The 26,506-nt window shown below is 42.3% G+C and overlaps 1 protein-coding gene across 1 annotated transcript in view; it reads right to left on the bottom strand.

Moving 5' to 3' along the window:
- Nucleotides 1-26,506, bottom strand: part of ALK (anaplastic lymphoma receptor tyrosine kinase) — a 1,280,998-nt gene that overhangs the window by 170,565 nt on the left and 1,083,927 nt on the right. The window contains exon 9 of the mRNA XM_006880682.1: nt 2,432-2,601. Coding sequence (XP_006880744.1) covers nt 2,432-2,601 — 170 coding nt within the window. The remainder of the gene's footprint in view (nt 1-2,431; nt 2,602-26,506) is intronic.

The following is a 26,506-nucleotide window of genomic DNA, read 5'->3' as shown; positions in this document are numbered from 1 at the left end:
GTCACAGGTGACTCGACGGTACATAACAACAACAACAACGATTGAATAGGTATGGAAAAAGGATACAACCCTCACACAAACCCTTCCTAACTTTAAACCATGCAGTGTTCCCTTGCTCAGTTCAGACAGCAGATACTTGGTCTAGATAGAGATTTCGTTTGAACATAATTGTTATGTGACTCCCATTCTTCTCAGTGTTAGATATAGTTTACTATGACTTAAGAAACATCAAAAGAAGATAGAAAGAATATATAGAACTACTGTACCTAGAAGAATTTGATTGATATTCAGCTATTTCAGGAAGTATCATATGATTAAGAACCAATGGTACTGACTGAGGACTTCCAAACTTCACTGAAGGCATTGGTGAAAAAGCATCCTCCATGAATTGATAAAATACAATTGAGGTGTTTAAAAAATTGACGCAACACTGGAAGCACTCACTTATCTATACCAAGAAATTTGGGGAAATCTACTTGGCCAACAAATTGAAAGAGAGCCATTTTTATGCCCATTTCAAGAAAAGGTGACCTAACAGAATGGTAAAAATCATTGACAAGTATCATTAATATTATTTCATCTGACATTCTTTGGACATGTTGCAAGGAGGGACCGGTCTCTGGAGAAGAACCTCATGCTTGGGAGGGTGGAGGGACAGCACAAGAGAGGAAAATCCTCGATGAGATGGATTGAGTCAGTGACTGGGGTAGCAGGGGTAGGTGTGTCGGAAACCGTGCGATTGGCACAGGATGGAGCAGTGTTTAGGGCTGTTGTACATAGGGTCGCTATGAGTTGCAGGTGAATCGATGGCACATAACAACAAAATCTTGCTAAAGATAATTTAAAAATTGTTGTAGCAGTGCAATGGCAGGGAACTTCCAGAAATTCAAACTGGATTCCAAGAAGTATATGGAATAAGGTATCAACGAATCTTGGCTGAAAGTAGAGAATACCAGAAAGATGTTTACCTGTGTGTTAATGACTATGCAAATGCATTTAATAGATTGAATCATAGCAAATTTGGATAATCTAGAGAAGAATGAAAACTGCAGGTTTCTTCATTGTGTTCATGTCGAACCTGCCAAGAGGCAGTTACTTGAACAGAAGAGAGGGATATTGTGTGGTTTAAAATTAAGAAAGTTGTACATCAATGTTGTATCTGTCACCATACTTATTCAATCACTATGCTGAGCAAATAACCCAACAAACTGGACAATATGAAGGAAATCAAGAATCATCAACAACTTGTGTTATGCAGATGACACAATCTTGCTTGTTAAAAGCTAATAGGGTTTGAAACACTTTCCAATGAAGATTAAAGACTGTAGTATTTTCTATGGATTACACTTTAATATCAAGGAAGCTGAAATCCTCACGTTTAAGTAATAAACAATGATATGATATACAAATGATTGGAGCTGTTAGAGATTTCATTTCCACAATCAACACTCATGGAAGCTTCAGCCAAGATGTCAACAACATATGACAGTAGGCAAATCTTCTACAAAAATAACCCTCTTTAAGTGTTATAAAGATGTCACTTTGAGGACTAAGGTGTGTCTGACTCGAGTCATTGTGTTTTTAATTGTTTTATATATGTGTTAATGTTAGGACTCAAAATGTAGATCTTTGAAGTATGCTATTGGTGAAGAATATTGAGTTTGTCATGGACTGACAGAAAGATGAATGAATCTATGTTGGAAGAACTGCTTGCCAGAAAACTCCGTGGAAATGAAGATAGCAAGCTGCTTCTTCCTCTACTTAGGAAACCTTGCCAGGAAGGACTAGACTCTGGTACAGGGCCAGCACAAAAGAGGAAAATTCTCAGCAAGACGGACTGACACAGAGGCTGCAGTCATGGGCTCAAACATAATTATAATTATGAGGACGGCACAGGACTGGCAGTGTTTAATTCTATTGTCACTACAAGTGAGAACAGACTTGATGGCACCCAAAACAACATGTGACATTGTTGTTTTTAGGTGCCGTTGAGGTGAGTGTGACTCACAGTGACCCTATGAACACCAGACCTGAACGCTATCCTATCCTGTGCCATCCTCACCATCTCTGACCCATTTGAGCCCATTGCCGAAGTCACCGTGTTAATCCATCTCGTTGGGGTCTTCCTCTCTCTCGCTGGCCCTCCACTCTTCCACTGGCTGGGAATTATTTAGAGGGTTCTATTTTTACATATGCTACAGGCAGCCAAGAAGGGCAGGCTGGAGATGATGGCAATGGGTGCTTATTAGCCCTGCATTTCTCTGTGCGTACCGGTGCCCCACCGAAGGCTGCAGAAATCCTATGTGTGAGGGCATGTGTGTGCATGTGCCCATGTGTGCTCATTTGTGTGTATAGATTGGTCAATGAGATAGGGCTTGGCTGTCTTGAGTTTTGGCTGATGAAGGAAAAGAGAATGAAGGGGGTGGCTCACCTGTCAGACACATCGAGGAGCGGCAGCACTGTCCACTGCCACAGGTTCAAGCCTTCATTGGCGGCAACCTGCCAGATCATCCTGCCCTGCTCCTTTCCGGTTTTGTTCTCCACCAGCACCAAGGATACATTTCCCTTCAGAACTCCACGGATGAGCCAGGACATTCGGAGCTGTAAAGGAAAGCAGAGCCAGAAGACCAGGTTGTTAAGGTCAGAAATAAACTTTGGGTCCCTTTTCTGGAATTCTCAAGTGAAGAAGTCCAGAGAATTTTGCTGGAGACGCAACCGAAGTTTGTCTAGTGAGAAGAGCTGGATGTTGACACTGGTTCTGACTCATTGTCTCTCAGAATAGCTTCCATTAAAGTTTTGGTTGCTAGGCAGGCACAACTCATGGGTCATTTTGGAACTTTGTTCAGCTTGATGTTGTCCTAAATTTCACAAGATTCTGTCTCTAAAGTGATATCAAGATCACTGAGGCATTAAAAGGGCTTCCTAAAGAGGGGGAAATGATTCTCGTCTGTGACTTCTTGCGGGCTGAATGATTGTCTCCAAAGATATGCCTATCTGGGGCTTCAAAATATGACCTTATTTAGAATAAAAGTCTTTGCAGATTTAATTAAGGTAAAGATCTTGAGATGAGATCATCCTGGTTTAGCGTGGGTCCTAAATCTAGCAGTGAATATCCTTACAAGAGACAGAGAAGGAGAAGACAGGAAGACAGAGAAGGAAAGGTCATATGAAGATAGAGGCCAGAATGTGAAACTATATGCTCAAGAACATTAAAGACTGTTGGCAGCCATAAAAGACCAGGAGACAGGCATGGAACAGATTTCCCTTTAGACTCTTCGGGCCGAATCAACACAACACTGCCGAGAACGCTTTGTTTCAACTCTGGCCTCCAGAACAGTGAGACAATAAATTTCTTTCATTTTAAGTCATCAAGTTTTTGGCAATATCTTACTGTAGCCCTAAAAAATTAATATAGACTCCAATTCATTGTGCCCTGGGCCAAATAATTTTGTGACCTGTTCTTTACTGATTTAGGTATTATATTCTTTCTCCAAATACTTTCATGATCACATCTATGTGGTAATATGGTTTAAGTCATGTGTTAACTAGCTGGAGTCCCTATGATTTGATACCTGGAAGACAGCTAAGGTTCCTATGACTTAATATTTTGGAAGACAAAGGTCAGACAAACATATATGTATCAAGATACTTTAATATGATTGTTTTTCAGGAGGAGGAATACCACTATATAAAAAATAAAAACAAAACCAAAACAACAAAAATCAGAACAAAACACAACCCAAAGCCCAAAACCAAACAAACTATAACCTTGTACACTCAGATTATCATTATTAAAGGTTTCTGTGAAAGTAAATTGCAACTGATAAACTCTTCTTTTGGAGAAGAGCTTAAGTACAGTCTTGCCCAGAGGCAGTGGATATGGAAAAGGAGGTCTCTAATCTTTTTGTGTAAAATAATATAAATTGTGTATTTGATAGAAACAATCTGTAAGTAACATTTTGAATTAAAGGCAATAGTATCATATTATTGCTCAAAATATTCTTATTCCTAGATTATGTAATTGTTGTTGTTGTGTATCTTTGAGTTGAAAGTGACCCATTGCTGACCCTCCAGTGTATTTTCAGAGGCAGTTAATTGCACAAGAGGAGATTGTCTTATCATAAAAAGGTACGAGATTGGGCAAAGTTCTGGTCTGTGATACATAAGGTTGCAGTGAGCTGGAGTCAACTACATGACACCTAACAATAACAACATTGTAAAAAAGAAGGTAAAGCGTCTTATAGCAAGTTGAAAAGTTTTCAACAATTAAAATGTCTGTTTCAACAACTATAATGTCTCTCTGATTCTTATTGTTTGAAGATATACTTCATAAATTACTGCTCTTCAGTCTCTTCGTTCCTGAACCTATTGGTGACTTACAACTTGATCAAGGAGTGTAAGTACCCTTAGATGCTAGAGCCAAAGACTTCCCACTCTCTTGTGTATAAACTCTTGGCTAACTGAGCACTGCCTGGGCACTGGAGTCCCCAGGTACTGTTTTACTTATGAGATATCAATTCCGCTAAGCCTAGTTTATAACCACAGTTTCTTCACTTATATCTAAGTATCTGACATAGTCGTCTGAAGGGAGTTCCATTTGCTAATCCAGAAACCACGCCACTTTGGCAGTTCAAATTCACCAGCAGCTCTTTTGGGGAGAGGCGGACTCCTTTGGTGCCATCTAGCCTTAATAACCCAATGGAGGGTCAGCTATGAGTTGGTTCCAATGAGAGTTTGAATGTACCAAATACTTGTCTCCACTGAAATTTGTAGGATTGTTTAGCAAGTCTGTGTATTTATTTATTTTTTTTCCCTTTCACCATATTCATTCCATTTATTTGGTGGGCATGTCTGTGTATTTTCTAATACAAGTTGCTTTTCTTGTGCAATCTGGAAGCCATGATTGGACATTTCATCCTGCCTTTGAGGATATCATATTCTCAGCCTGTGCCTCTTGCAATGCTCAGCTTGGTACAGTTCTTAACACATACCTGCTATCTTTTTCCCCCATAGACTATTGCTGATTTGAACTTCTATGAATTCAGACTATTGAACCTCAATGTCCTGAAGAGTTAGTGGTCCTTACTCATCCATCACTGATTGTGGAAAAGACTTGACAAAATAGATGCTTCAAACTCCTCCTGCTAATGCTGTCACTTCCTAATGCTCCTCCTCCTAATCAATTATCTTGATTCTGACTCTACTGAGAAAGATTTACTATTCAGGTGCAATCTCCTTCAGCATTTCTCCTTTTTTTTGGAGGCACAAATGTCTTACTTTTCTACCTTCTCTTTTCCTCTCCTGTCTTAGAGGGAGATACATTCCTTTTTCTTCTATGTCAACCCCTTCTCACCGTGCCTTCTCCTGGCCCGAGCTCTTACAATTACTGCCTCTCCATTCTCTAGCACCTTCAGTATCTCTTCCTTTGTCTACAAATAAGGTCAGCTTTTAAGCATCCTGGAAGAATATCCCTTGCTTGAAGGTGCCAGCTCCTCTTGCTTACGGCCTATTTCTGTACCTCCATTCAGATGTTAGCATCTTGGATAAATGGTATGTCATGGCTGCTTCTCTTCCTTGTCACTCACAGTCTCTTTAAACTCTTTCAACCTGGCTTCTATTTCCATCCCAACAAAATGACACTCTCCATGTCCTTTATAATGTACTCTCTGAGCTCTTACCATAGCCTCCTAAAGTGTTTCCCCTCTCCACCCATTCTCCCTTCTAAAGTCCTTTGTCTAGCTCTGTGACTTTTCTCTGGTTTTCAGTGCCATCTGTGATTCTGAGCTCAACATCCTTTGCTGGATTCTCATTCCCTATCAACTACAGCTAAGACATCAACATTCCTCTATAATCTAAGCAAATCAACTTTTTTCAGCCAGTGAGTCTCTATTGAGTATTTTATCTGAGACATTCTAGTATGGTTTAAGAGCTTTAGAATCAGAGAGATAACCTGCACTTAAAATTTGCTCTTGCTGTCTTTTTGAAACCCAGTTTCCTATTTGGGGATGGAAATAGTTTTAATCATGTTTCAGAGTCATTGTTGGTTTTGGTGTGTGCTTTTGAATCAGAACCGGCTGACAGCTGACTATCCAGAGAGTTTTCAGAGGCAGTAAATCGCATGGAAAGAGATTACCTATCTTCCAATCCCATGGAGCTTCTGGTAAATTTGAACTGTGTACCTTTGAATTTGCAACACAACATCTTACCACTAGGCCACCAGAGTTCCCTTTCAGGGTCATAATCACAACTAAATGAGATAATAAGTGATGTAACAGAATGTTAAGATAAGCAGTCTCCTCTCGTGAGAATCTCTGAAAATCTGCTGGAGGGTCAGCTATGGCTTGGTTCTGACTCGATGGTACACAAGAACAACAACAAATATTAAGAAGGGATTTTGGTGGGCCTACAAAGACAACAGATAAGATATTTCAAAGGGAGGTATGGAAGCGCTATGAAATGGGAAGTGCATGAAAATGAGTCACACAATTCTGGACCCCTGAGTCACACGTTAGGTATATAAAGTTGGTAGTTGACTATTCCAAGAGAGTGTTTGAAAGAGCTTTTAGTATTTTATACATTTCTCCTCACCCTCCTGCAGAGAAGAAAGGTGGGGAAGGAGTTGCCACTGCATTCCAGGTCTAGAGAGGGGTTTTAAAGATTGTACAACAAATGCTGGTTTATATACCTGCAGCAAGGTGGGTGGAACAAGTTGGATGAGTGTCTATTACCTTAATGAAAATCGAACACACCAAATAGGGGTCAGTTAGTGACTCTAATGGCAGAGTAAAGAAAGGGTGGTGGCGCTGGGTGGCTTACATGGCCAGAGTTCACTGGGGCAACAAAATGAAAACAAACAAAACCATGTGTATTGCACAGAGAACAGAGGAGAGCCAACATCTGTTGTTCCCAGACTTCCTCCCACCAGCTTCCTTGCCATGCTTGCACTTGTTTTGCATTTCGCTGATTCTGTGCTTTGATCCTTCCTTTCCCCCTACCTACTCTCTCTCCTCCTCTCCACTTAAAAAGTTAAATATATATCATTTTCAGGATGTCTTTTCTTATCATCCCTGTCAGAAATTAACTCTCCCTCCCCAGAAATCATTATGAAGTTATTGAGTCCACCTTGGGGCATAGCTCTGCTATCATGTCTTCTCACCCAAATGTCTACCTCCCTTGGACTATAAATTCCTTCAAGCCAAGGAGTGCCTTATGAAAGTCTGTAGTCATAGTAGCTGTCAACTGAGTAATGGTACGACCTGATCAATGTCAGCATGAATCAAATAATATATAGACAGACCCTCCCATCTTTACCCGGTTCTCTCTAAGGACAGTAAATTAGCTTCCTTCCTGTGTTGCTCCCACAAAGTGGAACAGAACCATCCGCTCCTTTGCTAACTGGCTATATTTTAACTTCCTCAGGTCTCAACTGTTGCTCTTAGGAAATGTTCTCAAGTAATGTGTGTAGTGGTGTGAATATGTCAGTGAGACGTGGTCCTGTCATGTCCACATGGACCATGGGTCAGATGATGGCTGAACTTTCTAAGTGCCTTTTTTGTGAACTCCCTGCACCGAGCAGTCTAAGTCAGAGGAGACAAGGCTGGCTGCCAACGGACAGGGGTAAGAGAGCATCCTTAGCCTTTAGAAGAGGAGGTTCAGAAAGCCAGGTTCAAGAAGGGAATGTGTTCAGGTACATGTTATTCTTCTTCAAGATACAAGCAGTTAAGAACTGTCTTTAAGGTGGCCCAAATCACTATTGAAGTTATGTCCCCAGCAACTTATAGATAGAGTTAGTTAGGGCTTTGCTACACAAAGTGTGATGCTCAAACTGTTATCATTGATGTTACCTGGGAGGTGCTGGGAATGCAGAACCTTAGGCCTGAACCTGGACCTACTGAGTCAGAATGTGCGATGAAACACTAAGCTTGATGGCAGCGTCTGAACCCTGCCTCTGTCGCCCCACTACTTTTCTGGAACGCACCAGGAACAACTGCCCTTTGCACTGACATTCATTTAGGGCTTTGAATCAGTTTATTATTCTTTGACCTCCAGCTGAGAATATGCACAGTATATGCCAGATATACTGAATCAGAATCTACATTTTTAACAAAAATCACCTGGGTACTTGTTAAGCAGTAAATTCTGAGTCAGTGTGTGAGAGTGGAAATGTAAATTTTCAGCAGGGGTTTGAATGAACCAGTTTGAAGCCCTGCACTTATTCCCCAGTGCCTTGTCAAATCATCTTTGTTTCCTCACCTCTGTGCATGCGATAATGTTAGGGTCACGAAGCTGTTCTCCCTCCCTATCCCAGAATAGCCACAGAAATGATTAAACCACACGAAGCAGCAGCTATAACTCTGTTTATCTCTGTTAGGGCTGCAAAACTATTCCTCCTCCCTTTCCCAGGCATAACTATCTACCACCCCCTGACCTGCTTCCTTATCTTGCAACAAGCAGCTGCCTACAACCCCTCTGCCCAATTTCTTTGTAACACAATATAAAACTCGATTGCAGCTTTAAGTAGTTGCTGCTCTCTACTTTAGAGGCAGCCTGGCAGTTTCTCCTCAATAAACTTTCTTTCTTGGCCTTAACTGGGTTCTGCCCTCCTTGGTGACCTTATAGCTAATCTGGAGCCAAACCTATCTATTGCTATTGTTATATGCCATCGAGTCAACTACAACTCATAGTGACACTAAGAGCAATGGCTCTGAATCTTGCTCTCTCCTGAGCCAACATTACCATCTCTACACACCTGACCCCATTGCCACAGTCACTGTGTTTTATAGAAGAAAAGGACAGATATGGAAACAGGCACACTCAGAAAGAAGACAGCATATAAAGGTCCTTCAGGAAGCTGAGGTATGCTAAAAAAGGAGCAGCCTGCTAGATAAAAGACAATGATCTTCCCCTGGAGTTAAAAGCAGAGAGAGAGAGAGAGAGAGAACGTGAGCAAGAGTCAGTGAGTTAGTTGTCCTGTTGATTCTAGCCTCTAGAATGAAAAATAATAATAATAAAAAACCCTTTAAGGCACCCACTTCTTTTTCCCTTATGACTGTCCTAGGAAATGAAGAAAAGTCTGGGGGATTGTATACCGACAAAGAAGTTTCTCTTTTGCTTTTCAAAGAGAGGAGCGAACTGGGGGGAGGGGAGGTAAAGAAAAAAAATGCAACAATGAATGAATGAAAATCCAAAGTCTTTGGAAATGTTCATTAAAATTAATAAAATAAAATTTTAAAAAAGTAAACACAAAAATGGAATGAAATGAAGACTGTCAAAGTAGAATCTTTGTGATACAATAAATGGAATGGTTAGAAACTATATGGTTTTCAACATTATATGCAAATTAGTATCACCTTGAGAGCTCCCCAGATGACCAGTGTCTGGGGTCCCTCCAGAGACTCTGATCTAATTAGCCTCTGGTAGGTCCTGGGGCAGCAGCAGCTTTTAAAAGCTCCCCAGGTGATTCAGAAGTGCAGGCCAGTGAGACCACTGGGGAGAAGGGCTACTTAGTGCAGGAAGTAACATGGCCTTCTCAGTGAGGCGTCCATCCTAACCTTGGACTTTGAGTAAAGAGGCAACTCTTAATATCTTCTTAAAAGGGTTTAAATATGCCTGCTATCACTAAAGTACAGAGGGAGTCTTTTCCCCCAGTAAGGAACATTGTCCAGCAGAGGCCTTTGTGTAGCTGCCAGGCAAAGGCTGAGAAAGACAACTGCATGTTATGGGCTCCAGACCCTTTCAAAGACGACTATTTTCCTTATGACCTCTTCTTGGCAGTCAAGCCTCGGGAGCCCAGATGGGACACAACAAGTTCTTGGAATTTCTATTTGGGTGCCCTGCTGTTGTCAGTGGCCAACAAGCCACTTCCAACTTATGGAAACCCCACAGGAGCAGAATGGGACTATGCTCCACAAGGTTTTTAAGGCCAGCAAACTTGTGGAAGCAGATTGGCAGGGTTTCTTTTAAGATACCTCTGAATGGGCATGAACCATTAACCTTCTGGCTAGTAAGAAGAGAGCTTAACTGTGTATCACTCAGGGACTCCGTTTAGGTGGAGGCATATGGCACAGGACAGGGCAAGGTTCAGATCCATTTTCATAGGGTTTCTTTGAATCGAACTGTCAAAAGCAATTAACAACTACAACAATATGCTATAAGGTCATCTGTTAGTTGGATATTTACCGAAGGGCATAAAACTGTGAGAGGCACTTATACAGAAGGCCTTTCATATTGACAACATTCCTTTGTGTTGGCATTACCATACCTGTTAGATAGAAAAAGAGTTGAGGGCGAGAGAGAGAAAGAAACTGGTTCCAAGAAATGAGCAGGCCTTTATTGCAAGGTCTGAGGATGCCAAGTGACCACGAGCAGAGAAGGTAAAAATGGAACAGGGGCTGTCAAAAATAGCCTCTTTTTTAATAGGGGTTTTAGGGAGAACTAGAAAAAAAATGGTATTTTCCTTGGAATTTCAGGTGTTAATTAGGTTTGGGCTTTTGTGATCAGGCGCAGGGCCTTACCAGGACCCATTATTCAGTCTGGTCTTTGGGATGGTTTTTGGTCTGGTGTACGCTTTGGTCTCTGCTCTGGTTTCTCAGTTATCAGGTTTCTCAAGAAGTGATCAGGCCTGGGGGCAAGTGCTATCTTCTTCCTCTAATACCTATTTTTCAGATGTAGAAACTGAGTCTTAGGAGGTTTGTGTAGGCCGTTTTACCAAGTCTGCATGCTGCAGGGTTGGATTCCCCACTCTGATCTAAAACGCTGCATATTCGTAATGAAGGAATACCTCCGTATTTTGTGGTGGCGTGTTGTAAAGTTTTTCTACATCCCTGTAGTTTAGAGCGCGGTCTGTGGCCGAGCAGCATCGGCATCGTCTGGGAACTTATTTGAAGTGAGGGCCTCTTTAATCAGGATTTCTGTTTTCACAAGCTCTTGCTCTAGAAACGCCTCCATATTGAAGGAATTAGGAGCCAGTCGATTGCAAACCAGGCACAGCCTTTGTGTCTGCCAGACAATCATCAGTGTGTACTTATGTATTATAAATGCATTCACACAAATATGGGAAATACTATACAGATCATAAATAATGTTAATGGAAAAGAATACATGTTGGAGCCCTTCGCAGGGAAAATTTTGATCCTTCTAGACACATACTAATAGACATAGGTTATAACTGACAGCTTTTGACTAATAAACTCTTTTATATGCAGACAGCAAATGAGACAAGTAAAAGAGACAAGACCAGGAGCACGCTACCAGCAATTATATCTTCTGGCTCCAGCCGTCCTTTCATAAGGGCCTTTCTCCTCCTCCCTCTCGGTGCGGCCTGATAGACTTTCCAATTATGTGCTACCAGTGTTTGTCATTTTATTAATTAAAGTTCTGTATGTAAAGCAGGCGCAGGCATTGTGGCCGGGCCTAATGCTATTATTTCTCTCATGGCCCTTTCCTCCTCCAGAGGTAATTACTGCAATTTTATGTCCACACTATGCCCTGGGTTTGCTGTGCATACCTCGTTGCAGCTTCAGAATCATCACTTGGACCCATAAAAAATTTGACATGGAATTTAGCTAAAGTTGGATAAAAGAGACTGGACAGTATCAAATGATACTGGTTCTGTATGCAACACCCCCAAACATAGGAAATCGTACAGGGGAGGGGATGTTACGTCTTGTTGAATTTCTGAATGGGTCTATGAATTCTAGCAATAGAGACAAAATTAAGGACATATTTCACATCAATCTGCTGTATATTTCATACCAACAGAAGTAAATACTTCTTAAAAGCTCTCTCTCTCTCACACACACACACATACACATTGCCATTCAGTTGGAATCAACTCATAGCTGACCCTCCACTGGCTTTCTAAGCCTATAAATTGCACGGGAGGGACTGTCCACCTTTCTTCTGAGAAGCCACTAGTGGATTCGAACCAACAGAGAGACAAGGCCTCTGGGTTAGCAGTGCAACTCTCTACAGATTATGTCACCAGAGCTTCCCAAGGATAGCTGCCTAAGGTTAGCTGTTTTTATGTGCTGCCAAATTGATTCTGACTCACAGCACCCATACGAACAATAGATCTGAACCTTGTCCTATAAGACGACCTTCACAGCATCTCTGATGGGCTTGGGCCATTGTTACAGTTACTGTGTCGATTCTTCTTCTTGAAGGTCCTCCTCTATTTCTCTAAAGCTCTACTTTCCCCAGCTTGAGGTATTTTCCCAAGGACTGTTTCCTACTGACATCAAGTGGAAAGTTTGTGAGATGAGGTTTCAGCATCCTTCCTGCTAATAAACTCCAAGATAGACTGATGGGTAGAAGCACTTAAAGTTGCAATATGTTGGCTTGGAAGTGGGTGGGCAGGCTCTAGCAATGATAGGATAACCTGGACTGGGGTTGTAAGCCAGGATATCCAGATTCTGGATGAGAGTTAAGATTCCTTCCCAACATAAAGTTTCACAGCGAAGTGAGTTTCTGGGCTCAAGCTCATAATTGAAGAAATCCTGATTTCAATCCTTATTAAGGGCCTAAACTATACTTTAGCTGAGCATATTGACTCACTGCAAAACTCAGTATTTTGAGCATTATCTTCTAGTTCACCTGGGGAAAAAAATAAACACCAACTCCATAGCTATAAATAACTTTAATGAAAAATCAACCCAACACAGCAAGAAGCAGGCCAGATGCAGATTTTTTGATAACAAGCAAATTAAATGTGATGCTGGCAAGTCCTTGCAATTATGGAGGCTTAAAAAAATGCTGGATTCCTGGTCATGCAGGAGGTACAAAAGATTGGAATCCTTCCCAAACCACCCCATGTTTCCTTCTTTCAGAGGCATCGCATTAAAGCTGGGAGACAGACAATTGAGAAGATACACACCTAGGAGAAGACTGTCTATCTTTTGTCCTCAGAATGACAGGCATGTTTGAACTGCTGCTCTTTTGGTATGCCAATGTTATAAACTGTGCCAAGATGTTATAAACTATGCCAGCATGTTATAAACTATGCCAGTATGTCACAAACGATGCCAACAGGGCTCCGCAAATAAAACATGTAAACATTTAGTATATACCCATATCTACACATGACTAACTCTTCATTGGATTTCCGAGGCTGTAAATCACATGGGAGGAGATTATGCTTTATGCTGTGGAGAAGAGCTGAGAGGTACTGCCTTGGGGTTAGCAGCAGCCCTCTCTTGAGCTATACCAACAGAGCTCCCTTATATAAAATTAATACATAAATATATAAAACATACATTCTGGGCATGGAAAAAATATATAAAAATAATAACCATGATTAACCCTGTTGAATTTATGAAATTAACAGGCATCTCCCCCTCTCCTTTGGCCTTTTCTTTCTAAATGTTCTGTAGTCATTATTTATTACTTCTGAAAACTAGAACAAAACCAATAAAATAAGTTGAGGGAACGCAACTATTTAAAGCATTATGAAGAATAGTAACAATATAGGAACATGTGATGTTAAAAGAAGAAAAAACAGGACACATAATGCTTATATGATATGATACCAGACTTGAATAACCCCTTTAACTACCCCATTGTTAGCAAATGAATTCCAGCTCATGGTTTCCAAGGCTGTAAATTTTAATGAAAAGACAATATTTCCTTTTTCTCCTGTGGAGTAGCTGGTGGGCTTGAACTGCCAATTTTTAAATTAGCAGCCCAACACTTAACTCACCATGCAACTGAGTCTCCTACCACTGTGCTTGGATCTACATCTATCTGTCTGTAAGCAAATTCACCACTGTGGCAAACAGAGGCTATATATTTAGGGGTCAGATTGTGGGCAATTTCTGTTTTCTTCTTTTTTACACATTACTGTATTTTCCTAACAATCTACAATGACTTTTGCAATCAGAAGAAAGGAAGAAACAAACAATGCTGCTTTAAAAATGGCAATGAGGAAGGATTTTGAATTTGTTGGAAAGTAGGAAAAGAGGTGTATTTTCTTTTAGTCGGGCAGGAGAAAGCCCTCTGCTTGTACTGAGGAATGAGGCAGTGCAGGGCAGTAAGCAGAAACTGGGTCCAGGATTGGGAAAGATTAGTTCTGCCTTTACTGGGTAGGTTAACATCTCAGAGCCTCAGAATCTTCATCTGTAAAATGGAGCCAATTGCTTTAATAAAAAAGATTTTAAAAAATTGTGTGAGTTCAGTTTTGCTTAACAAAAAAGCATTTGAGGAAAGTTAGTCCCTTGCTTTTGTATTGTGAAGAGCAGGGAGAGGATAATGCGTTTGAAATAAAAGCCCATAAAAAAACCAGAATAGGACGACTGCCTGGGTGAGGAACTTCAAATGAAAACTTTTAGTTTGGTTTCTTATCTTCTAAGCACTCTAGAAATCTTACCTTCCTTGGGTTGTGGGAGAACTCTGGTGGCTTACTGGTAAGGAACTGTGTTCCTAACACAAAGGTTTGCAGTTCAAATCCAGCAGCTACTTTATAGGAGAAATATGGGCAATCTCCTTCTGTGCAATTTAGTGCCTCTGAAAACCCACAGGAGAGTCAGCTATTGGTCAGTTCCAACTCAACGGTACACAACAACAACAACAAACATCAGGATAATGAGAAGAAATCTTTTTCTTCCAAGTTACATCTTAATGACCCAACAGCCTCTCTGTGTCTCAACTTCTCTGAGTGTGATAGGGACACAGCTGAGAAGTATCTCTGTAGTCATCTTACTTGAGGGAGCCTAGTGGTAAGGAGCAATACTACCAACCTGAAGGCACATGGTTTGAATCCACCAGCTGCTCTGAGAGAGAATAATGGGAAATTTCCTGTGTGATTTACTGCCTCTGAAAGCCTACTGAAGGGTCAGCTATGAGTCGCTTCCAACTCAATAACAACATCTTAGTTGGGAACAGGATGGACTCTTGACACTGAAAGCCCGACAACCTTCCCAGGCAGCCACAGGGTCAGGGGTCTGGAGGGGGAGGATGTGTATTTTCAGGATCTTAGTGGAACCTGGGAAATATTTATGTGTTGACAGATGGGATGCTTTCAACAGAGGGTCTTGCCTCCATACAGGCATGTGAGTTTGTTGCAATGACCTCAGGCTGTGCCAAGAGGGGCCATGATCAACATATGGCTTTTGAGTGAGACTCAAATCTGTGCCAAGTGCCGAGTGAGACTCTATTCCCACTCGCAAGCCTTAACAGTAATTCTTAACAAGCCTCAGTTTCATGATGTGACGATAGAGGCATTAACTTTGAATGGCTTGACGTTATTAAATTAATCATGTCCGGCTGCAATTACAATTGCTGTTGATTACATTGGCCCATTAGCATGTATCCTGGCACTGTCAACCGCATAACAGTGGGTGGTGACAGAACGCTTGGCTCCAACAGCCGCCTCGTTCTTGATTCTGTGATAAGAATGCTTTCGGCTTAAAAATCTCAGGTAGGTGCACCCTTATTGGACCCCTGAGGATCAATGAGGGGTATCTTTGTCAGCTCTTGTCCTGGACTAAGGTTATGCGTATAGCAGAGAGTTTGCACAATTAATTCATTAAGCAATTTTGCAGGATAGCTCTGCTAGTGCTAATCCTAGGCACAGAGCAAAACAGTGTCCTCAAGCTGCCCACATGTTGTCAACGGACGGAGAGGAGAAATAGGAGCATCCACAATGACTTTAAGTCAGTAGTGACTTCTCCTTATTTGTGCCCTAGATCCAGTGGGGACCTGAAAAGGTGGGGTAGTTAGTGGTGAGCATGGATCAATGGTGGTTAAGTTTGTAAAACACAATGTATAAGCAATGATACTAGAAAACATAATGTGAATAGAGGAATGAGATAGATCTATCTCACAATGTATACTGATTTTGTATGCAAACCAATATAAAATAATAGTAAAAAAGAAGAGGGATAATGATAATAATCATTTCCACTCGTTAAGTATGATAAAGCCTACAAGGAATTTTTACATTTTCATCTGATTTTCACAGCAATATCAGGCAGCAACTGAAACAGATGTTTGGGGTTTTTAAATTTCTATTCCTTAGGGTCGTAAGTGATGTTGTTATTGTTGTGTACCATGGAGTCAGAACCTACTCAAAGCTGACCCTCCAGTGGGTTCTCAGTGGCTGTAAATCACACGAGAAGAGACTGCTTATCTTTCTTCCATGGAGCAATTGGTGGATTCAAACTGCCTGCTTTTGAGTTGGCAGCACAACTCCTTACCACTAGGCCACCAGAGCTCCAATCATAAATGATATGTTAGAGTTGAGATTTAAACTCAGGTGATTTAACCGCAGGGGCCCTAGTTTGCTGATTGTGACACATGGCCACCTGGCCTGGTGGTTCAGAGAAGAACTGTGTTCTGGAGGGTTTTCAAGTGGCTAACCACTGAGAAAGATTGGCAGGCCCTTCTCCCAAACAGTTTCTATATGAATTTGAACCTCTTTCAGACAACAGTTGGGTGCTTACCCATTTATGCCACCCAAGGACTCCTGCATTAGCACCAGAAGGTAAGGAATCCGTCACAAAATAGTTTTGACACTAAGAAAATGCATTTGAACTTCTTAGCATAGTGCCAGCTATAAGTAGTATTGTTGTTAGGTGCTGTCAGGTTGATTCTGACCTGTAGTGACCCTACATCTAACAGACAGAAACACTGACCAGTCTTGAACCATCCTCACAATCACCACTATGGCTACATTCACCGTGTCAGTTTATATCCTGGAGAGTCCTTCCTCCCTTTCACTGAGACTTTACTTCTCCAAGTATGGTGTGCTTCTCCATGGCATGGGCCCTCTGGATAACATGTCCAAGTATTTGAAACAAACTCTCACCATCTTTGCTTCCAAGGAGTGTTCATTTGAAGTCTATGGTATTGACATGGCTAAGTCTGCTGTCAGGGATCTCTCCAAAATACTGAAGAGCAGTGATGTCAGTTTGAAGACTAAGGTACATCTGATCCAGGACATACTCTTTACAATCACATGCTATGCATCTAAGAGCTGGACAGTGAATAAGGTTGACAGAAGAATTGACACTTTTGAGTTGTGGTGTTGGAGAAGAGTACTGAATAGCTCATGGACTGCCAAAAGAATGAAAATATATTCCTTGGAAAAGTGCATATGGAGTGCTCTTTGGAGTCGAAGATGACAGAGCTTCATATCTCATACTTTGGCAATTCCTTAGAAAAGGATATCATCCTTAGAAGGGTAGAGGGTCAGCAAAAGAAAGGAAGACTTCTATTGAAATGGATTGACATGGTGACCGCAACAATGGGCTCAAGTGTATCAAAGAAAATGAGGATGGCACAGAATAGGATGAGATTCAGGTCTGTTGTTCATAGGGTCACTGTGAGTTCTACTCAACTTAACAGCACCTAATAAAAGCAACAATGGTATGAATCATACAGTTGTTGTTGTGTGCTATTGAAATGGAACCGATCCATAGCTGACCTTCCAGTGGGTTTTCAGAGGCAGTTAACTGCACATGTGGAGATTGTGTCCCCTTCTCCTTATGCTGAGGAGTGCCTAGTGGATTTGAACTGTGTACCTTTGAGATTGCAGTGCAGCTTCTAAGCACTAAGCCACCAGAGCTCCCTATGGTGTGAGTCATACAGTAAGGATCAATATTTTAAAATCACCATATTACTTGGCTTTGTAGATTCCAAGTGCTTCTTTCCTGCACAAAATGATAAAATATCTCTTCCCCACCTAAAAAACAGTCAGGGTGTTTGAGAGTTCCAGCTTTGGTGGCCCAGAACATACAGAGTTGAGGTGCTCTCCAAAGGGGAGAAAATGGAACATAGGGGCACAAGGCCATGAGCCTCTCTCTGAAAGGGCCAGAGGGAGTGAGAATAACACAGCCCCTTACTGCTCCAGAGCAGAAAGCAAATGAAGAGCCCGTAGGCCATCCCCATGGTTCCTGTAGATCCTCACCAGCAGCAAGAGGTTTATTTGTTGCTGATTCAGACTCTAAGTTGTGGTACTGAGAATGGGGTTTATTAGGAAAGTAAGTTATAGAGTGGGGGAGGGAAAGACTATCACCCAATACAAGTCCTGGTTTTAGCCCAAATTCCAAGGCATAATTCCTCAATTAGTCCAGGCTCTAGTTTCAGTTCAGCAATCAAATACAAATCATCCTGCAAGGTTTGCCTCAGAGCAGTTATAAAGTCAGCTTCTCCTTCAAGCATCTGTCAAGAACAGCAAAAACCTTTAAGTATGGCCAGCATAAATGCAAGAAGCCTTAGGCCACATCTTGCCACAGTTTTTTCCACAACAGTCTCTCCAACACCATCACCAGGAGCTTACCAAAAAGGTCTGCTCCAGTTTCTCTCAAGTCTTGCTGCCACAAGTCTTGATCCCCTCAAATCTTGCTACCTGATGTGGGAAACACTCTTTCTCTTATCCTAGTCCCATAGTTGTTGATGATTTGCAAGACCATTTGTCCACAGTTAAGGTAGCTGGAGACCAGAAAGCCATCTGTAATGGCTTTAAAAGGCCACCTTTTAGGCAAACACGACAGCTTCTAACCCAAAGGTGGTACCTCTCTGGTGATTTGAATCCACCAGCAGCTCCTCAGGAGATGATGGGCAATCTCCTCCTGTGTAAGTTACAGACTCTAAGAAGATGTTGGATCAACTATGAGTTGCTTCTGACTTGACAGAAAATGTTTCTGCAGCATTTCTTGACCACATGAAAGCTGTCCTGGTGAGACCAGCCTGTCCCTCAGTTGGTCAGCAGTCACACAGGGGTGAATAAGTGAGCTTGCTATCTTATGCAGAGAGTATGATGGGTCAGGCATGAAAACTTTATTCAGCATCACGTCCACGAATCCTTGAAATAGCTTCTCCTTTCTGACTTGCTAAAATAGATGAGACCATCTAGGTTAAGAATAGGGCACATTTAATGGTTAATAATCTGTTAAGTCATGTTGTTATGTACTGTCGAGTTGACTGCTACTCTATAATCTCACTGTTTCTCACACACCTACCCCACCCTCCATTACCCCAATTACTGTGTCAATCCATCTCTCCTGTGTTGTCCCACCACCTTTCCAAGCATGATGTCCTTCTCCAAGGACTGGTCCCTCCTGGCAAAATGCTCAAAGTACATGAGGTGGAGTTTAAAAATCCTTGCCTCTAAGAAGAAATTTGATTTCACTTTCTCCAGGACAGATCTGTCTGTTCTCTTGGCAATCCATGGTGTCTTTTCAATGCTCTTCCCCAGCAAAGGCCTAGATTCTTCTTCTGTCATCTTTATTTATTGTTCAGCTCCCTGATATATAGTGAATAATTGTGAAGACCATGGTCTGAATCAGGTGCATCTTAGTCTTTAGACTGATATCATTGCTCTTCAACACTCAGGAGAAGTCCCTGAAAGTGGATTTTCCTAATGCAATTCATTTCTCTTATTTTCTGACTGCTGATGCTAAGAGTGTTGGTTGAGGAGCTGAGCAATCTGAAATTGTTAACAATCTCAATCTCTTCTGCATCCATCGTGGTGCTGCCAATTGGCCCAGTGGTGACAATCTTTGTTTTCTTGATGTTAAGCTTCAGTCTATATCGAAAGTCCCATATAGTAGTGACAATGTTCCTTGTTTGCTGGGAGTACTACCAGGTTTAGAAGAGACAAAGTGGCTAGCTAGTATTTTATACAATGAAATGGTACTTCTTTCTTGCCTGCAGAGAGGAGGGTATATATAGCTGAGAAACTGAATGAGATAAGAGCTATGCCAGGTTCAGTTCATGCCTGAGATAGGGATGGTCATTGGGATTAAATCAACTCCCTGTTCCTGAGAAGGAATCACTATGGCCCCTATAGGCCAGTCTTACAGAAAGATCATGGAATTTGGAGTCTCTAAGTCTGAGTTTGACCTTTGCTTTACTGCCTTTATTGCTGAGATGAGCTGACTCATCTCCTCTGCTGCCTTGTCTATGTCCTGACTCAGATCATGGGTGTGGAAGCCTCTGACATGCAAGATCAGTTCAGGAGTTGAATGGAATAGCTCTGTTCATCCTCGTCATGGATTAAATTGTGTTCCTTCAAAGACTTGTATATAATGATGGAAATTACATAAGAATCCCCACAATTTAAGTCCATCAATTACAAGAGGATTAGAATTGGGATACAATAACATCCATTCCATCACAGCCAAGATATGATGTAAGGATGGTCTTCCTGGGGCATGACCTGTAACACCGTTTAACTCATAAGACATAAAATGGGAGCAAATTGAGCAGAATTGGAGGTGGAACCACCAAGAAAGGAGAGCCAGGAATGGAGCACAGCTTTTGGACCCATGTTCTTGTGCTGGGAAATTCTTAGAACCAAGAGATACACAGAAAGAAAGCCTTCCACTAAAACTGGCATCTCAAATTCAGAATTCAGGTCTTCTGAAATGTGAGAGAAAGAGAAATGGTGTGTAAAGCTGTCCTCTTATGTTATTTATGTTACTGCAGCATTGAAAAACTAAGATAATTCTCTTTGACTCATGGGTAGTGCATGATTAAATGCTTAGCTGTTAGTTGAAAGGTTGAAGTTTCAAGGCCACCCAAGGACTTCTCAGCAGAAAGGCCTGGACATCTACATCCAAAACCAGCCATCCACTGGAGAACCTATAGTGTAGGTGCTATTCTTATATGAGAAGGCTGTCTTGGGTGGGAGCTGACTGAAAGGCAACCAGTTGGTATGAGTTGAATGGGAGCTGATAGAGGAAAAGCTCTTTTGATTTTGTTTGTTTCTTCAGCTCAGATCATTCTAGAATTATGGCCATGAGCCTTTCCCTCTTTCCCCCCCCCTCCTTGCCTTTCCACAGAGGATTTTGCCATTGATTCTAATAACCTTTTAAGATGCCACAGTCAGAAGAATTTGTCTCTCCTTCCCATTTTGAAAGTCCTATCTTTCTGTCAAATGAGGGATCTGGAGTGATTTTCATTCTGCTTCTGAATCACCAAAATGCTGGACAAACCCCATGAGGCGAGTCCTTGGAAAGTATGGTTCTCCTTCCAATAACTCCAAACACCTTATAAAAGCACTTTCTGACCATATCTCTAGCCTTGGGAGCTCTGCCACGTTAGGTGCTCTGAGCAGACTTAGAACACAGGAGAGAACAATACCCAGAGACCAGGCTTCTCCTCCCCATCTCTCTGGGACATGTCTGTGGGTTTAATGACAGAATTTCTACAGGCTGTGGACTTGGTGTCCAGCTGGGTTGCCTTCTGTCCTGTGGCCCAGCAGCCCCCAGCAGCTAATCAAAATCACGCTTTATATCACTAGGGCCAACAGCAGAGTCAGGAAGTTCCTGGCTGTATTCCAAGATCGTGTGTGTGTGTGTGTGTGTGTAGAGAGGCCAGGTGGCTATAGGTCCCCCAAGATGATCCACACTGGAAATGGTTTACCTTCATGTGTCCCACAAAATCATACAGGCCACATTTCTACTTTCTGGGTTCCTTTCATCCTACAGTTCCTGGAAGGAAAACTGCTTCCATGCTTTGGAGGGGTGAAAAGGAATGCAGGATGTCCATTTTACCTCCTTTTTCTTTGCCCAGGCCTTGTTCTGTCCTGAGAAGGAGGTTTAAATTATTCTAGTCACAGTCAGGCTATTCAAATAAAATAGAATTTCAAACCACACGGGGCTTGTTGAGACATTCAGGCTTCTAGGATGTGTGAAAGGCAGGGGGAGGGGTGGTTGAGGGGCGCTTAGTTCTCTGTCCCCTTTATTACCAGCAGCTGCAATGCTAGACACATCTGAGTGTGTCTCCATGCCGAAGCGGGTGAGCAGGGCTGACAGCGCGCACATGAAAGCCGCCACAGGCCACCCCTCCCCAATGGCAACGTTAATTATTTGAACTGAAGCTCAGCAAAACAATAATAAAATAAAATAAAACCAGAATATGTTGTAACTGGCTCCCTTTTCCCTACAGGGAATAACTTGCTGTGGGGTGAGGGAGGGAAGGAGAGACTGACAGGGTGTATGGCGGGAACTAGAACAAGAAGAGATGAAGGGGTAAAAAAAACCCAACCCAATGATCTCTGTTGTTTGTAGCTGGGCTAGGCAGAGGTCTTTAAATATTCATGGCTGATGTGCAAGTGTGCTGAGTAAGAGACAAGGCAGTGCCTGCAGTCTGGCCAGCCTGCAGAGAAGAGATGGTGGGGCCCTGGGTTTGGAGGGAGCTGGGCCCTGCGGGAGGGCCCTGGACGTCAGGTGGCATGAGGTTACCTTGGCTGGGCCACTGAGAGTGGGCCTCTAACCTGGATTCACACCAACACCAAGGCTCTTCTCCCTTTTCTCTCCCCCTCAATATTTCTAACCCACTCTCTGATTCATCTTTCTACACAGTAGTTATATGTCACCACTTGGGGTCACGGATGTAGCTCTGGAGTGGTTAAGTGCTTAACGTACTTAGCTACTAATGCCAAGTCAACCCAGAAGTACAGCAGGACTTGGGGAAAATCAGAGGAGTGACCTCCCACACTGAAGTACCTTGGTGCTCAGACCCTAAGTTTAAAAAGTTGAGAGATTTGAGTCCAGAGGTGCCTCAGATGAAAGGCTTGGTGACCTACTTTCAAAAAAATCAGCAATTGAACACCTAGAGTGGACTGCAGCTCTATTCTGATACACCTGAAGTTGTCATTCAGCATCAACTTGACAACCACTGGTTAGAAGTCATATTGTTGTACATGATCAAATCAGGACTGATAGATAGCAGGAAAATCCAATGGTTTCTTAATGAATTCTGGTCATAACTGGCAAGTGAACCATGTGGCAAACACCCATCAAGTGTCAGCGTGCATCAGATCACCAAGGGCGGTTTGAAGGTGTAGACCCCTGGGTGCTACCTCACTGTCTGCAAAGGGAACATCCTCTGGTGACTGAAATTGGGCAAACATAAGCCAACACAAATGGCTCTTCTTTAGATTTTCAAGAAAATCCTTCCCAGGAGACACCTTTGAGAATTTATTAGCGATCTTAGGTTTTCTTCAGGGACCATTCTGAGATGTTCTGCCATTATTTCAACTCTCTGGTCCCATGGACTAGGACTAGTGTGGACTTAGAGAAGACGCCCTGTGGTGTTGACGATCCTTCATCAAGGACGTTACCCATGGCCCACTTACTCTCATTGGGGCCCTATAGCCAGTGGTAGCTCCACTGGACTGGTGGGGTTGGAAGGTCCTGCTTTAACAGTCTCCCTGCCAGCAAACCAGGCAGAAGGAAGTCAACTTCAGGTCTTCTGTGGTTAGAATTCAAATGCAAGAAATGGTGGGCTTACCAATGTTCAAACACATCTCTCTATTTTGGTTATTTTTCTGATGATAACGTGTCCTCCTACACTGGAATGTAAAAAGCCATCTGTGTCAGGTGAATGATCTGGAAACCTAAAGGTGAAACAGCCGTGAGCATGGGAGTGCCAGGGACTCACTCCCTCCCCTTCACTACTCCTGCCAAGCCCAGTTCTGGAAAAGGGCAGAAAACAGCAGAAATAACCCAGAGCAAAATTGATGGGAGGGAGAAGGAAAGCAAGCCAGGAAAACAAAACACCTGTTTAAGCTATTGATCAACTCAAAGGTTATTAGAGGAATGATGAAGCATTAGGAAAATCTCATTTTTACCTTGACATTTCTTCTTCTGAAATTTGGCTTATATTAAATCCAGTGAAAAAGAAATTGAAAGATCAAATGTGTTTAAGGGTCCTCCTGGCCTCTCAGGTGAGCCGACCACCTCTCCTCATTTTGATTTTCACATATTTTTGGGGGGGATCTGTGGAGAGGCATCTGAGAAATACCCGCAGTGATGCTGCAATCCTGCCACCTGCCACCTCAAATACAATCTCGCTTAATAAATCTATTTGTTTGTGCCCTGATTTCTTTCCAAGAGGATTGAGGGTGGTTCACAGAGACACCCCAAATCAAGCAGGATGATATGAACTGCAAGAGGGTGAGAGTGGCAGGCCAGAATTAAACAAAGAATTATCTATCAAGTCGTGCCTGGCATGAGGCTATTACCAACTGCATGTGGTGAAGCTGAATTTGCTTTCATATTTCATTTCACCATTGCTCAGTTTAACCAAAAATTCACTCATGTGTCCTTCTCATTCTTATTTAAGTCTATGAGTCTGTATTTCATAACATCCCTGGAGGGTTTACCCTTGCCCTGCAGAGGATATCCATTTCATTCTGCCGCTGTGCCTCCTCCCTTGGCATTTTGGTCAGCTTCACAATGATCATAACTTGAAAGGAAGGCAGATTCTGAGCGGTGACACAGTTATTCCTGAAACTAAGCCAGAAAGGAATGTCTCCTGTGAATTTCTGGAAAGAGAGGAGCAGCCAATCTAAAGCATGTGTTGGCTTTCTACTTTATACGAGGTGTCAGCAGAAGAGAGTTCAGGAAAGCATAAGGCAAGGGCTTGCTCCTCAACTTGGTGGGTCTAGTTTCTGGGTTAAACTTTTCTCTTTTCCTTTCCTTTCCTACGTTGATATGAACATTGGCTGGGTGCCAGGCCCTGCCAATCTGCTAGAAGATACTGTGTTAGGAAAATTTCATCTTCCAAAGTACTACAGCCTGAGTGCTCCTTGGAAGCAAGGATGGTGAGGCATTACCTCACGTACTTTGGGCATGTTGCTTGGAGAGGCTATTGGAGAAGGATACCATGCTTGGAAAGGTGGAGGGGTTGCAAAGGAGAGGAAGACCCTCAACCAGGTGGATTGACACAGTGACTGCAGCAACGGGCTGAATGTGAGTTTGTGAGGATGGCACAGGATAGGACAGGGTTCAGATCTGTTGTTCATAGGGTCACTATGAGTTGTACTCGATTCAACAGCACATTGTCATCATCAGCTTCATAGTAAACTACAGTGACCAGCTGTTGTTCCTCTTTCTTCATGCTGGACATTGCTCTAAGCCCTTCGCATACATTGCTGCTATCACTAATTGCTGTCAAGTTGGCTGCCTCTTATAGTGACCTTGTATGTAATCAGATGAAATGTTGGACAGTCCAGCACCATTGTCAAGATCTTTGATATTTTTCAGTTCATTACTGATGTTATGGTGTTACTCCTTCTCTAATTTTCATCTTCTATTTCACCAGTCTTTGTCATTGGTCCTATAGGCACCATCATGGTAGATGGAGAAAGGATTGAAACTGTCAATGATTTCATCTTACGTGGATCCACAATAACACTCTTGGTACCAGCAATCAGGAGACAAGGACACATATTGCTTTGGGCAAGCTCATTGTCAGAGAGCTGTCCAAAATATTGAAGAGCAGTGATACTAGTTTGAAGACTAAGGTGTGCCTCATTCAGGCCATGGTTACTTCAGTCACTTGCTATGCATCTGCGATCTGGGCGATTGAAATGACCGTGGTCTGAATTAAATGCACGTTAGTCCTCAAGCTAACATCACTGTTGCTCAATAATTTGGAGATATCTCTGACTTCAGACTTTCCCAGTGCACCAAGTTGACTGATTGTGGATCCAAGTAAGATGAAGTCACAGACAATTTCAATCTTTTCCCCCATCTATTATGATGTCTTTTGGTCCAGTCGTGGGAATTTTTGTTTCCTTGACCTTTAGATGCAATTTATCTTGTAGGTTGTAGTGTTTGATCTTCTGCAGCAAGTCATTCAGTCCTCCTCATTTTCAGCAAGTAAGGTTGTGTCATCTGCATAGCAAAGGTTATTGGCATTCTATATTTGAGGCTGTTGTGGTGTATCATAGAGTCAGAATTGACCACCCATATTTGACCCTTTGTGTGCCCTCAGGATTGTAGCACAGCTTTTTGCCACTAGGCCACCAGAGTTCATTACCACACTTTATAGGGAGCTTTGGTTGCCTAGTGTTAAGAAGCTGTGCTGTAGTCCTGAAGCCAGATGGTTCGAATCCACAAGTTGCTCCATGGGAAAAGGATGAGTAATCATCTCCTGAGCAATTAACTGCCTCTGGAAACATGCTCAAGAGTCAACTACGGGTCAGATCCAACTTGATGACAAACAACAACAACAACAGCACCACACACTTGTAGGTACGAAAACTATGGTGCTGAGAAGTTACTTAATCGCCCAAACAACCTGCTTAGCTATACACTGGTGAACTTGGCTCAGATTTAGGCATTCTGACCCAGAGTTTAGTTACTATGCCACGTTGAGGTCTCAACACATTGCTTGGCCTCCAGAAAATGTCACCTTATAGGTTAGTCCTTAGAGAGGAGCATTATCATATTTGGAAGGAGAGAAAGACCCCCAATGAGATGGACTGGCACAGTGACTGCAGCTATGGGTTCAAGTGTGTCAGAAATGACAAGAATGGGAGAGGAGAGGACATGATTAAAATTAATTGTATAGAGGGTCACTATGAGTCATATTTGACTTAATGGCAACCACCAATAACAACAATAGCAAAGTATTTTGGCGCCAGGCCCCCCAGTCTGCCCATAAGAGAGATAGCAGTTATAAAAACCATTTGGATAAGTGACTCTAGAGGTACCTCACTGAGTGCCATTGGTATCTTAGTGAAATTTATGTAAATCAAATTGTTGACGTTCGA

Source organism: Elephantulus edwardii, unplaced genomic scaffold (genome assembly GCF_000299155.1).
Source record: "Elephantulus edwardii isolate Elephantulus edwardi_28Jun2011 unplaced genomic scaffold, EleEdw1.0 scaffold00009, whole genome shotgun sequence".
NCBI classification, from domain to species: Eukaryota; Metazoa; Chordata; class Mammalia; order Macroscelidea; family Macroscelididae; genus Elephantulus; species Elephantulus edwardii.
Note: the sequence above shows the minus strand (reverse complement) of the source record. Positions and strands in the feature narration are given on the sequence as shown.